Source organism: Emys orbicularis, chromosome 10, assembly GCF_028017835.1.
Source record: "Emys orbicularis isolate rEmyOrb1 chromosome 10, rEmyOrb1.hap1, whole genome shotgun sequence".
Taxonomy (NCBI): domain Eukaryota; kingdom Metazoa; phylum Chordata; order Testudines; family Emydidae; genus Emys; species Emys orbicularis.
The window spans coordinates 24,635,422-24,647,801 of record NC_088692.1 but is presented as its reverse complement, the minus strand read 5'-3'; the positions used below and the strand labels follow the sequence as shown (position 1 = coordinate 24,647,801).

Here is a 12,380-nt window from a genome sequence, read left to right as displayed (position 1 = left end):
AGCTAAGCTGGGCTATAAACAATAGTTTAAGCAGAATGTTCTTAAATAATATAAACAGTCTGGCGATGAGGTGTAGGATTAAAAAATAAACAGAAGCAAACTAAAAAGAGCAAAAAGCAGCATTGAACAACAAATATAGAATAAATAACTAAGTGGATCTTCACATCACATATAGTTACATTATAACGGGTCCAACCCAGTCATGTGGATAGCAGGGGAGCCCCCCAGGTGAGCAGCTAATAATAAAGCAGCCTCAGCAAAAGTTATAGGCTGGTGGAAAAATATATTAGAAAAAAATTCTGTGTGTGTTAAATGATACCACCAAGTGCATAATTTGTTTGGAAAGAAGAACATGGGCTATTGAAAGGGAAGAAACAAACTTGAATTTCATCAAGGATAAAACCAGCAAAAGAAATTCTGTGGTGGATGTAACTTACCCACAGTAGTCATGCTTATAAAGAAAGAGCTTTCCATTAGGAGGGATAGTGCTGATTCTCATGTTTAAATCTAAGAGAGGTTTAAAAGAGGTCTAAAAGAGGTCTGAAAAAGGTAGGAATGTTCTAAACAACAGGAACTTTTTAAGTGCAATCAGTGTAGATTTTCACTAAATACTTGTAAGATCTAGTTTGTACGACTATTGGTAAGATATGTGTTTTGGGTGAGATGTGAGCTACCATTTGTAAAAGACACTAGAACTTGGAAATATAATATAGCAAATAATGAGGAACAATGCAATCAGATTCTTTGTGATGTATAGCAAAAGCTCTCAAAGTCTATGGAAATGCAATTAAACTGATCTGGAAGAAGAAAAAAAAAAACCATACCTAGAAATGCAGATGGAGACACCGTGCCATTGCTCCTTGACACCATGACACTTATCCCAGTCTCAACAAATGGCACTGAGAAGTCAACCACTTCTGAACGCTCTTCATTAATTGTAAGAGAACCCACAGCCATAACTGCTCTCTGATAGACCACCTGATCCAGAAAGAGAAGAAACCAACAACGTTACCCACATATGGTATACCATATTTCTCCAAATTAATTCAAAACGCTTGTTTGCCAAGGTTTTACTTAAGAGTTCTTTTACCTAACAGAACTTACTTCACCAATCATTCCATTCCACACATTATTGACCTTTTTGCCATGCTTCCCATTGGTCACCAGATATAGGTCATATGTAAACTTCACAGTTCTAGATAACTTCTTCAGGATGTCAATGCAGAATCCCTTGCAACATTTCTTTATGTTAGTTCCTTCATTAGTTGAGTTGCTGTTAACATGAGAGAAAGAACCAACCAGTTCATTTATGAAAAACAGAAGAGGCTACATACCAGCAAGTTTTACTGTATTTATCAGAAGTCAAGTGGAATACAGATGCCCCCCGGGTTACGCAAACCCAACTTATGCAAATCCGCACTTACAGAAAAAGTTCCGTAAGCTAGAAATAGTTTTTTGTTTTAGTTTTTTTTTGCGTAATGGTTGGGTATACGTTTCCGACTTACGTAAAATTCAAGTTATGCAAGGCGTTCTGGGATGGAACGCTTGTGTAAGTCGGGGAGAGTCTGTACAAAAGTGAGACATAGACAGTGGGGTAAAATTCTGCCTTCCAATGTGTTTCTTCTTCATAAATTTGTTCAGCATTTACATAGGATGGTGACAGTACCTTATAAATACCACAGATAGATTTGATTAGCAATAGATTGGATTGTTTGGTATCACACTTCTGCCATGTATCTTGTAAGCCAGCTACAAATTCCTGTAACTAGTTTTACAAGAGGGGGATGGCTACCCACATAGTTGAAGGTAGCACTAGATCCAATTTAAAACTACTGATGTACTTGAAATAGCACTAGGAAGAAAAGGAGAATTAACATACTGAGCTAATTCAGTACTGGATGACTTCAATGGAGGTGGTGGTGGAATTGTATATTGAGGCTAAATTGGTCAGATAATGAGCAAAAGAGGCTTAAATAAACATTTTGCCATACTGCGAAGCAATTGACAAGGACCATTGTTGTCTTGGATCAATTTAGAAATAATAGTGCACATATGACATTTTATATGGTGTTAGCAGGTCTTGCCAATAAAATTCTTATTTTTAAAAGACTCAGCAGGATTGAACTGAGCCTTATAAATAAGTGTTACATACATCAAAAGCATGTCTCTAGTACAAGGCTCATTTCAAACATATAATAATAAAACCTAGTTCTTATAGAGACCTTTTCACACATAAATGTCACACTACTTAAAAGGATGCAAGTATTATTAGCCCAATCAGATGGGGAAACTGAAATATAGAACTGAAGTAGCTTTCCCAAGGTTATACAGAAGTTCAACAGCAGACCCTGCAATACAACATAGGCCTCATAACTCCCATTCCATTAACCTTACCACTGGAATATACTGTCCTCCTATGTAGGGAGGTTTGTATGGTCTTGACTAGAGCTGGATGGGAAATTTTCAATTAATTTTCTCCTCAGAAAATGTCAATTAGTCAAAACCAAAAGTTTTCATGGAAATTAGTCTCAATGAAACTTTCATTGGAAAGATTTCTCATGTCCAGGGGTGGGTGGGTGGGAGTGAGTGAGAGAGAGAGAGAAAGAGAGAGCCAGACCAGCCAGAATAGCAAATAACCTGTTTGTGAAGGCACTCACTTGGGAGGTGTGAGACCCAGGTTCATGTCACCACATGCCTTAACGATCAGGCCACGGAGCCAGCCCCTCTCCCTCGCCCAATGAATATTTAATTATTTAGACAAAAGTGCAATAGCTCCAACAGGAGAGAGAGACACACTTATGCCTTCAGTTATGTAATTCTCCCACATGAGAGTTATGTTATATTAAATCATTACAATCCGTTTTAATCTGAAAGTGAGTAGAAAAATCTCCTTGCAGTTCCAAAGGTGGCTCTGGGCCCCTATATTTTGCCCCCTAGAAGTACACAGAATTCCCACCAGCATCAAGCAGAGTTCTGTGCATGAAGAGCAAGCAGAATAGCAAAACTCAGATCAGCCATGTGGATTCAAGAGGAGAATTTTGCTCTTATATTTTACTTCAATGCACATTTCATGACCATAGCAATTTACAAAAATGTGAGTGTTCTGATAGGCCATGTCTGATCGGCACCCCACACTTGCCCTGAAAGGGTTAATGTAAGCTAAGAAGGAAGCCAGGTAACCAAACAGGCCACAGATGAGGGCAGGGCCGGTTCCAGGTTTTTTGCCGCCCCAAGCAAAAAAAACAAAAGGGGCCGGAGTGCCGCTGCCGAAGCAAATAAACAAACAAATAAATAAAAGGCCTGAGTGCCGCCCCTTGAAAAGTGCCGCCCCCAAAGAGCTGGAGTGCCGCCCCTTGAAAAGTGGTGGTATAAGTAATCCCCTGCCTGAATGAGGGAGCCCAGCTGAGGAGGAAGGAATTGGGCTGAGTTTATAAAGCCAGGAAACTGATAGCAGAGGGAGCTGCAGTGAAGCAGACTGCAGTCACTACCTGGGAGAAGGGAGGTGTTTTTGCAGCTACAGTTACTCTCTAGGAGGAAGGAGCTGTGAAGCTGGAAAACCTGGGGAAACCAGGAGGTAAAGAAAGAGCTGAGGGAAAAGGTGTTAAGGTCAAGGAGGGAACAGATCTTAGCTTCTTGATTAGAGGGTCCCTGAATTGGAACCCGGAGTAGAGGGTGGGCCCAGGTTCCCCTGCCAGCCACTGCGGAAGTGGCACTGTGGGGTATTGAATGGGAAGACTGCCGGAGACTGCTAGCAAGGAAAGATTTTGATACCCTGGAAGGGGGAAACATATATAGTGGCCTGGGTGGAGGGTCAAGTCACAAAGAAGGAGCAGCTGGAGTCAAATTGAGAGAGAGAGAGAGAGAGAGAGAGAGAGCAGTAGATTGGGTGTGCAAGGAGCAACAGAAGGGGGCTCCAGACCTGGAAGGAGCTAATCCCCAGAGTGGCTAGGAGGTTCAACCCCTAGCTGTAAGTTGACCCTGTGACACCATGGTAACACTAAGGGTTTTGTAGGAATATATAATAACAGCAACAAGAAGTTTAGAGCCTGATCAAAGCCTCCTAAAATCGATCAAAATACTTTCTTTGATTTCAGGAGGCTCTGGATGGATCCTTATAAAGCACCATTCCTCCCAGTATCTCCAAGTAGTTCTACAAACATTGTTGAACCTCATAACATCCCAGTGAGGCAGGTAAATGCTATTATTATTACACTCATTTTGCAGCAGTGTAGACAGAGGCACAGCATGGCTAAGGGCCTGATTCAACACCTATTGAAATCAATGAGATTTTTATTCCCACTTGACTTCTATGGGCACTGGTTCAGCCTCGGTGACAGGTCCAATATTGCAAAGAAAACCAGAGGCAGAGGTGGGAATAGAGCCTGGTAAGTATGACACACTGATAAGTACGACACACTGGCATTCTGTGTCACAGAGCTTTCTTTACAGAATATTATACAAAAAAATACATCTTTTCAGTATCTGCCACTGTCAGAGGATTCATCAAATCAGTAACATTTAAAAATGGCTGGACATTCTTAAATCAGTTTTAAAAGCTTCTGTTAAATTATAACCTTTTCCCCAGTAGTGTAATCTATTTCCATATGACTCAACAACTAAGACCTCATGATTGAGAATTTGCTGTGAATTTATTATCGAAACATTGATTTAATATGATTTACATAACATTAATCAGAAGCTAAAGTGTGTAACAGTCCATATCACAAAAAGGAAAAACTTGTACAAAGACATGAATAGTGGGACAAAACAAAGAAATGCAGAAGGAACGAAAAAAGAAAAATAGAGAAAATTGAAATATATTTAAAAATATAAAAGAAATAAAGGAGAGAATTGACGGGAAGAAAAAGAAGAAGCTAAAGATCAGGTGTATTTGAAAACAAAGATATTTCCCAAGAAAAGTTTGTACTTACTTAATTTTGACAAATTTACGGCATGGCACAGTGTTTTTTACACAAGTTTCTGTCAAAGGATCCATATCCTCAACGATGACAAAGGGGGCCTCCTCCAGGGTAACAATACTCAAGTGGTTGTCATCAGGGTCACTGTCTGCGAAAGAACTAAATCTTGGCCATACGGAATACGTCAGGCTCAGAGTCTTGTTCTCCCATTTTCCCACCTGAAACATGGAGAGAGACACACTGCTGACATCTGCTTGCTGGGGGCTGTCGCTTTTAGGGGACTGGTACATAGTTTCAACAAACTATATTGGAAAGAGAGTCTTAATTTTCCATCAGAATTGGTTTAGAAATATTCAGCTGACACACTAAGAGAGAAAAACCAGTAGGGTCAAGTCAACTGAGGATATATAATTTTTAAGAGGAAAAATGTAGGTAAAGGTCTGCTAGTCTCAGTGACAACATTGATTGTTGTTATTTAATCCTTGGCTATAACATGGTTAACATTTTGAAAATAACGTTTTATATTTGCACTACAGCAGCAACGGGTGCCCCCAGCTGTGCTATCTAAAACACATGCAATTGTCCCTGCTCCAAAGAGTTTCCTATCTAGGAACAAAATGTATGTATGTCAATTTTATAGAGTGTTATCGGCATAACTCTCTGAAACAAAACAATACTTACCAACACCTCTCTCCTTTAGGTATTCTTTAGCAACATACACAGCTCAAAGCTTGGCATTTTTATTAAGAATGCCACCTTCTAGGTAACAAATTAACACTAATACAATAGAGAGTTGTATTAATGGAACTTCACAACCAGCAGACAGGTTTCAATCTGGAAATCTTTGCAGTGGCATTCTCTGGGTATTACAAGTGTGGACTGATTATCAATTCATCAGAATGTTATTCTTGTATAATAGGTGAATATAAATGAGCCACTCAGTAACAAACATAATATAATTAAATTTAACATCCTTGTAGGGGAAAAAATGCCTAAGAAGCCCACCACAGTAGCATTTAACTTCAAAAAGGGAAACTACACAAAAATGAGGATGCTAGTTAAAAGGAACAGTCACAAGGATGAAATGCTTGCAAGCTGCATGCAGACTATTTAAAAACACCATAATAGAGGCTAAAACTAAATGTATTGTTTCCTCCCCCCCCCAAAAAAAAAAAAACTGTAAGAGGACTTAGAAATGCCGTCATGGTTAAAGAGAGTAAAGAGGTTAGAAGCAAGAAGGCATCCTCGAAAAATTGGAAGTCAAATCCTAGTGAGGAAAATAGAAAGGAGCATACATTCTGGCAAGTAAAGTATAAAAGTATAATAGTGTAGCCCCCCCACCCCCAAAAAAATCAAAGAGCAACTAGCTAAGGACACAAAAACTAACAGCATTTTTTTTAAATACATCAGAAGCGGGAAGCCTGCCAAATAGGCAGTGGGGCCCCTGGACAATTGAGGTGCTAAAGGAGCATTCAAGGAAGATAAGGCCGTTGCAGAGAAGCTAAATGAATTCTTCGCATCGGTCTTCATTGCAGGCAATGTGAGGGAGATCCCCACACCTGAGCCATTCTTTTTAGGTGACAATCTGAGGAACTGTCCAAGATTAAGGTGTCCAAATTGATACGTCAAACAGTAATAAGTCACCAGGACCAGATGGTATTCAACCAAGAGTTCTGAAGGAACTCAGAAATGAAATTGCAGCACTACTAGCCCTGGAACATAACCTATCGCTTAAGTTAGCTTCTGTACCAGATGACTGCTAACATAATGCTTATTTTTAAAAAGGCTACAGAGCTATTCCTGACAATTACCAACCAGTAAATCTAACTTCAGAACCAGGCAAAATGGTTGAAACTGTAGTAAAGAACAGAATTATCAGACACATAGATGAAAATAATATGTTGGGGAATAGTCAACATGGTTTTTGTAAATGGAAATCATGCCTCTCCAATCTATTAGAATTCTTTGAGGAAGTCAACAAACATGTGGACAAGGGTGATCCAGTTGATATTATGTACTTGGACTGTCAGAAAGCTTTTGACAACGTCCAACATCAAAGGCTCTTAAGCAAAATAAGCAGTCATGGGATAAAAGCGATCACAGATAAGTACCTGGTCAGTTTTCACAGTGGAGAGAAGTAAATAGCAGGGTCCCTCAACGATCTGTACTTGACCTGTGCTATTCAACATACTCATAAATGATATGGAAAAAGGGGTGACAGTGCGGTGGCAAAATTTACAGACAATACAGAATTACTCAAGGTAGTTAAGTCCAAAGTTGACTGCAAAAAGTTACAAAGGGATCTCACTAAACTGGCCAACAAAATGACAGATGAAATTCAATGTTGATAAGTGCAAAGTAATGCCCATTGGAAAACATAATCCCAACTATACAGATAAAATGATGGGGTCTAAATTAGCTGTTCCCACTCAAGAAGGATCTGGAAAGCATTGTGGAAAGTTCTCTGAAAACATCTACTCAATGTGCAGCGACAGTCTTAAAAGCTAACAAAATGTTAGGAACCATTAGGAAAGAGATAAATAATAAGACAGAAAATATAATGCCATTAAATATATCCATGGTATGCCCACACCTTGAATACTGCATACAGTTCTGGTCACCTCATCTCAAAAAAGATATACTATAATTGGAAAAGGTACAGAGAAGCACAACAAAAAATATTAGGGGTATGGAACAGCTTCCATATGAGGGGAGATTAAGAGGACATATTGTTCATCTTAGAAAAGAGATTACTAAGGGGGAATAACAAAGGTCTATAAAATCATGAATGGAATGGAGAACGCGAATAGGAAAGAGTTATTTACCTCTTCACGTGACACAAAAGCTGGAGGGTCACCTGATGAAATAAATAGGCAGCAGATTTAAAACAAACAAAAGAAAATACTTTTCACACAACACACAGTCAACCTGTGAAACTCATTGCCAGGAAATGCTGTGAATGCCAAAAGTTTAATTGGGCTAAAAAAAGAATTAGATAAATTCATGGAGGATAGCTCCATCATTGGCCAAAATGGTCAGGGACGCAACCCCATGCTCTGGCCTCTGATTGCCAGAAGCTGGGATTGGATGACAGGGGATGGATCACTTGAAATTGTTCTGTTCTGTTCTGTTCATTCCCCCTGAAGCATTGGCACTGGGCACTGTCAGAGACAGGATACGGGGCTAGATGGACCATTGGTCTGACCCATTATGGCTGTTCTTATGTTCTCATATTCTTACTGTTCTCAAAAGTGCAGAGTCATTTATTAAATCATTGTTAGAGCTGACTGAAGTAAAGCACTAACCATCTCACTATTTTCTGTGACCTGTAAAAATGGCCAGGTCATTTTGTCATATTTGGCAAGAACAAATTCCAATTGTGCATGTTTTACTTCTCATTACAAATAATGCATTCTAACTTGTTTTACTTAGAAGTGCAATAGCCTTAAAAGCTTAACAAGCAAGCAAAGCCTCTAACTTTACAATAAATAATGTATTCTATCATTTCTGGCCTATTTTGAAGACTCAAGCCAAATTTTAAATTTAAATTTTGTTTTAAAAATTTGTCCTCGTTACATTTTTTAAAATTACACACATTCCTAAGGTAATAGCCCCAATCCTGATCAATCTTGCATAAACTTTACACTTAAGTGACTTCAGTGGGGTTAAGTCATGATTTAAAATAGAGTAATAGAGATTAAAATCAGGCTCAATATCTGTCTCTGCTCAACCAATCTTGGCTCTTTCTGCTATCCAAACATCAAGTATTTCTACATATTACTTCAATACATTGTGAACTCTTTTTATAGCATTCCCTCTTCAGAATGTTTATAACTGCTTTGTATCTTCAAATATAATTGCACAGTTTACCTGAGCCCTATGATAATGAAAAATACAAATAAGCTATCAAGCCACTTAACATGCATCCTAGGAATTTTTCCCAATTCCTGACTAATTTAGCGAAAACCATTTAATAACATAATCATGAATCTGACAAACATTTGTTTCTCTGAAAAACAGGTTGGAATTAACAGTACAATCTGTTAGGCCAGACTCATGAAAGCAAAGTAGGGTTTGGTGATGCTTCTACATTTTTAGAAATTAAAAGAATAAATACTATTGTTGTTTTGTCATCTTTAAAAATTAAATTAATAGTTCAAGGAGCAAAGAGCATTGAATTTCAATTTGAATTGAAAACTGACCATTTGAGGGATAGAGATCACAATCTGATAGCTAGTGAAGTATCAGTGTTGTATGAATTACGCACATTCAGTCTTACATTCAATTTCCCCAGCTACAGACACTGCAGATGTCCAACACAAAACCCACAACATTCAATCCCCCCAAAACTACTGGGATGCACCTTTTGGAGAACTGGCCTGTTGTCATCCTGGTTTTACACCATTTTCTCTCCAGTGACTGAAGTGAAGCTTTTCTCAATTGACTCGAGTGGAGAATCAGGCACCTGGCCTGAAAATCCTGCAGGAAGAGGATCTTCAGAAAATTCAAGGGACCCATTCCCAACATGAGCAGAATCATTGGCTCAGCTGTGCTGCCATGGGTCATTCTGTGACCTTACGGATGGGGATCAGAGTGTGCAGTAGAAGTTAATACTGCTCTTAGAAACATTTATTTCTCCTGTTTTTCAAGCCATAAATTACTTACATTTAATTTTGTAGAGACCCATCCCACATACTATTAAATTTTATTGTAGTAGTGTCCAATGGCTCCAGCAAGGATCCACTGTGCTAAGTGTTGTACAAACAAAGATATAAAAGACCATCGTCACCACCAAAGAGTTTATAATGTAAGGCAAAGCACATGCTTAAATCCATTCCCATTCAGGGCAGCACTTAAGCACATGCTCTTCCCGGCCTAATTTCTATTCAGTTTGTGCTTCTGCCTTCCTGGGATGCACCGGGACTCAAATCAATAATGCTGAATTTTAAAAGGATGTATGAGAATGGCTGCCTCTTATACACTAAGGCTAAAATTTTCAAAGGAGCCTAATAGGTGCCCAATTCTAAATCAAGGGGATTTCGGAGCCTGACTTCTGTATCCTACTTTAAAAGTTTCGGCCTGAAATTTGACAAAAATACAAACTATCCCCATGTGATTCCTTTAATGAATTTAGGCCATTAGGAGAAAAACAATTTCACGTGCATGAAAATAATCCTGTATATCTGTATGATAGAGCTGCATTTCAAAAAGGGATTGTCTGCCGAGTAACAGCATGTAATCCCATTTGCAGCAGTGTCTGTGCTTGGGTGTGTTAGCACACAGACATCATGTACATTTTTGCCCAGGGTGAAACCATTTTATGAACTCGACCAGCTGGTACTGGGAGAGTTCCAAAAGGATTAAAACTTCAGTCAAATGAAGTGGCAAACATTGCAATAAAAATAATCAGAATTTCAAACTGCACAGAGTAGCAGCATCTACCTAGGGTTGCCAGGTGCCCGGTTTTCGACCGGAACGCCCGGTCGAAAAGGGAGCCTGGTGGCTCCAGTCAGCACTGCCGACCGGGCCGTTAAAAGTCCGGTCAGCGGCGCAGCAGGGTTTGCCTGCGTTGGCTCCATGTGGCTCCCGTAAGCAGTGGCATGTCCCCCCTCTGGCTCATAGGTGTAAGGGCAGCTAGGGGCTCCGCGCTCTGCCTCTGCCCAAGCACCAGCTCTGTAGCTCTGCAGTCAATGGGAGTTGTGGGGGTGGAGCCTGTGGATGCAGCAGCGCGCGGAGCCGCCTCGTTGTGCCTCCGCGTAGGAGCCGGAGTGGGAACATGCTGCTGCTTCCGGGAGCTGCCTGAGGAAAGCGCAGCCTGGAGCCTGCCCCCCGATTCCCCTCCAGCACTCTTAACCCCTCAATCCCAGCCCGGAGCATCCTCCTGCACACCAAGCCCCTCATACCCAGCTCCACCCTAGTGCTTGCACTCCCAGCTGGAGCCCTCACCCCCACTGCGCCCCAACCTTCTGCCCCAGCCCTGATCCCCCTCCCCACCCTCTGAACCAGTTGGTCCCAGCCCAAAGCACCCTCCTATACCCCAAACCCCTCATCCCCAGCCCCACACCAGAGCCTGCACCCCCAGCCAGAGCCCTCATCCGTTCCCGCACCCCAACTCCCTGCCCCAGCCCGGAGCCCCCTCCCGCACTCTGAAACCCTCATCCCCGGCCCCACCCCAGAGCCCGCACCCCCAGCCAGAGCCCTCATCCCCTCCTGCACCCAACCCACTGAGCTAGCCCTGTGAAAATGAGCAAGTGAGTGAGGGTGAGGAGAGTGAGTGACAGAGGGAGGGGGGATGGAGTGAGCCAGGGCGGGGCCTCAGAGAAGGAGCAGGGCCTCGGAAGAGGGGTGGAGCAGGGGTGGGGCAAGGGTGTTCGGTTTTGTGCAAGTAGAAAGTTGGCAACCCGACGTCTACCTCCCACCTGTCTATTCACAGCAGTAAGAAAAATAGAAAGAGGACATGGCCGGGATTCTGTTGCATTTACCTACTCATGAATATGGCAGTGCACCTGTAGACATAGCTACGTGAAGAGACAACATGATGTATAATTGTAAAAGATTTCTTGTTTGGCAAGCCACTGCTTCTTCCTATTATTCTGCTGAATCTCTGTCATATGTGGAAATATAATTACAAGCTGCCAGCTGGAATCTGAGCTTATTTGTTCATATAAAGATGAGGATTAAAGAAAATGTTTCATAGTTTACTGTTCTATGTTTCAATTATGGTTATTGCCATCTTACTGTTCTGAGGAGGAGAGTAAAAAAAGGGGGGGCTGATTTTTAAGAAGTGCTGATCATTTACAACTGCAGATCAATACAGTGCAAACTGAGGGGTGCTGAGCTCCCCTCAAAATTAGGCCCGCTATCTATAACAACTGCCACATTCAGGTAGGGGATTTACTCTAACAGTGTCAGCCTAGTAACTTATTAACTAACTAACCTGAAAGTTAGCGATGACATTGTATATCAGCATTGTTCATCAGTGGAACCAAGTAAGACACACTCCTAGGTCTCAGTCATACATTGTGACCCATCCAGATGGATTGCTATTCCCACAAAAGGTCCCATTGACTTCAGCTGGGCTCTGTGGTATCGAGGAATTAGTCCATGTCTATTGGAAAGCTCTCCACTGACCAGCATGGCAAACAGCAACAAGCCACTGTCAGTCTATACTGTATCGAAGCAGGAGGGGACAATGATGAGAGGAAGTGGTAGAAAAATGCTCAGGAAATCTTGCTGGTGACTTGAGAATGGTAGATGATGTGTAATGTTAATTAGAAAATGCCTGCAGATCACCCTTCTTGAGCAATGTTTGGGCTGGATATTGCTAGTTCTAATTAAGAACTGGTTAGCACAGACACTGGATTTGCTCTGTCAAAGATGCTAGACACATGAGTGAACAGCTCCCTCTTCACATGATATTTAGACTTCTGAGCAGTATGATGGCTGAACAGTATACGTTTT

At 41.1% G+C, this 12,380-nt stretch overlaps 1 protein-coding gene across 2 annotated transcripts in view; it reads right to left on the bottom strand.

Moving 5' to 3' along the window:
• Positions 1-12,380, bottom strand: part of GRIN2A (glutamate ionotropic receptor NMDA type subunit 2A) — a 299,502-nt gene that overhangs the window by 73,369 nt on the left and 213,753 nt on the right. For both annotated transcript variants that reach the window (XM_065411694.1, XM_065411693.1), the window contains exons 5-7: positions 4,932-5,137; positions 1,105-1,273; positions 825-978 (exon numbers count right to left, since the gene is read on the bottom strand). In XM_065411694.1, coding sequence (XP_065267766.1) covers positions 825-978; positions 1,105-1,273; positions 4,932-5,137 — 529 coding nt within the window. The remainder of the gene's footprint in view (positions 1-824; positions 979-1,104; positions 1,274-4,931; positions 5,138-12,380) is intronic.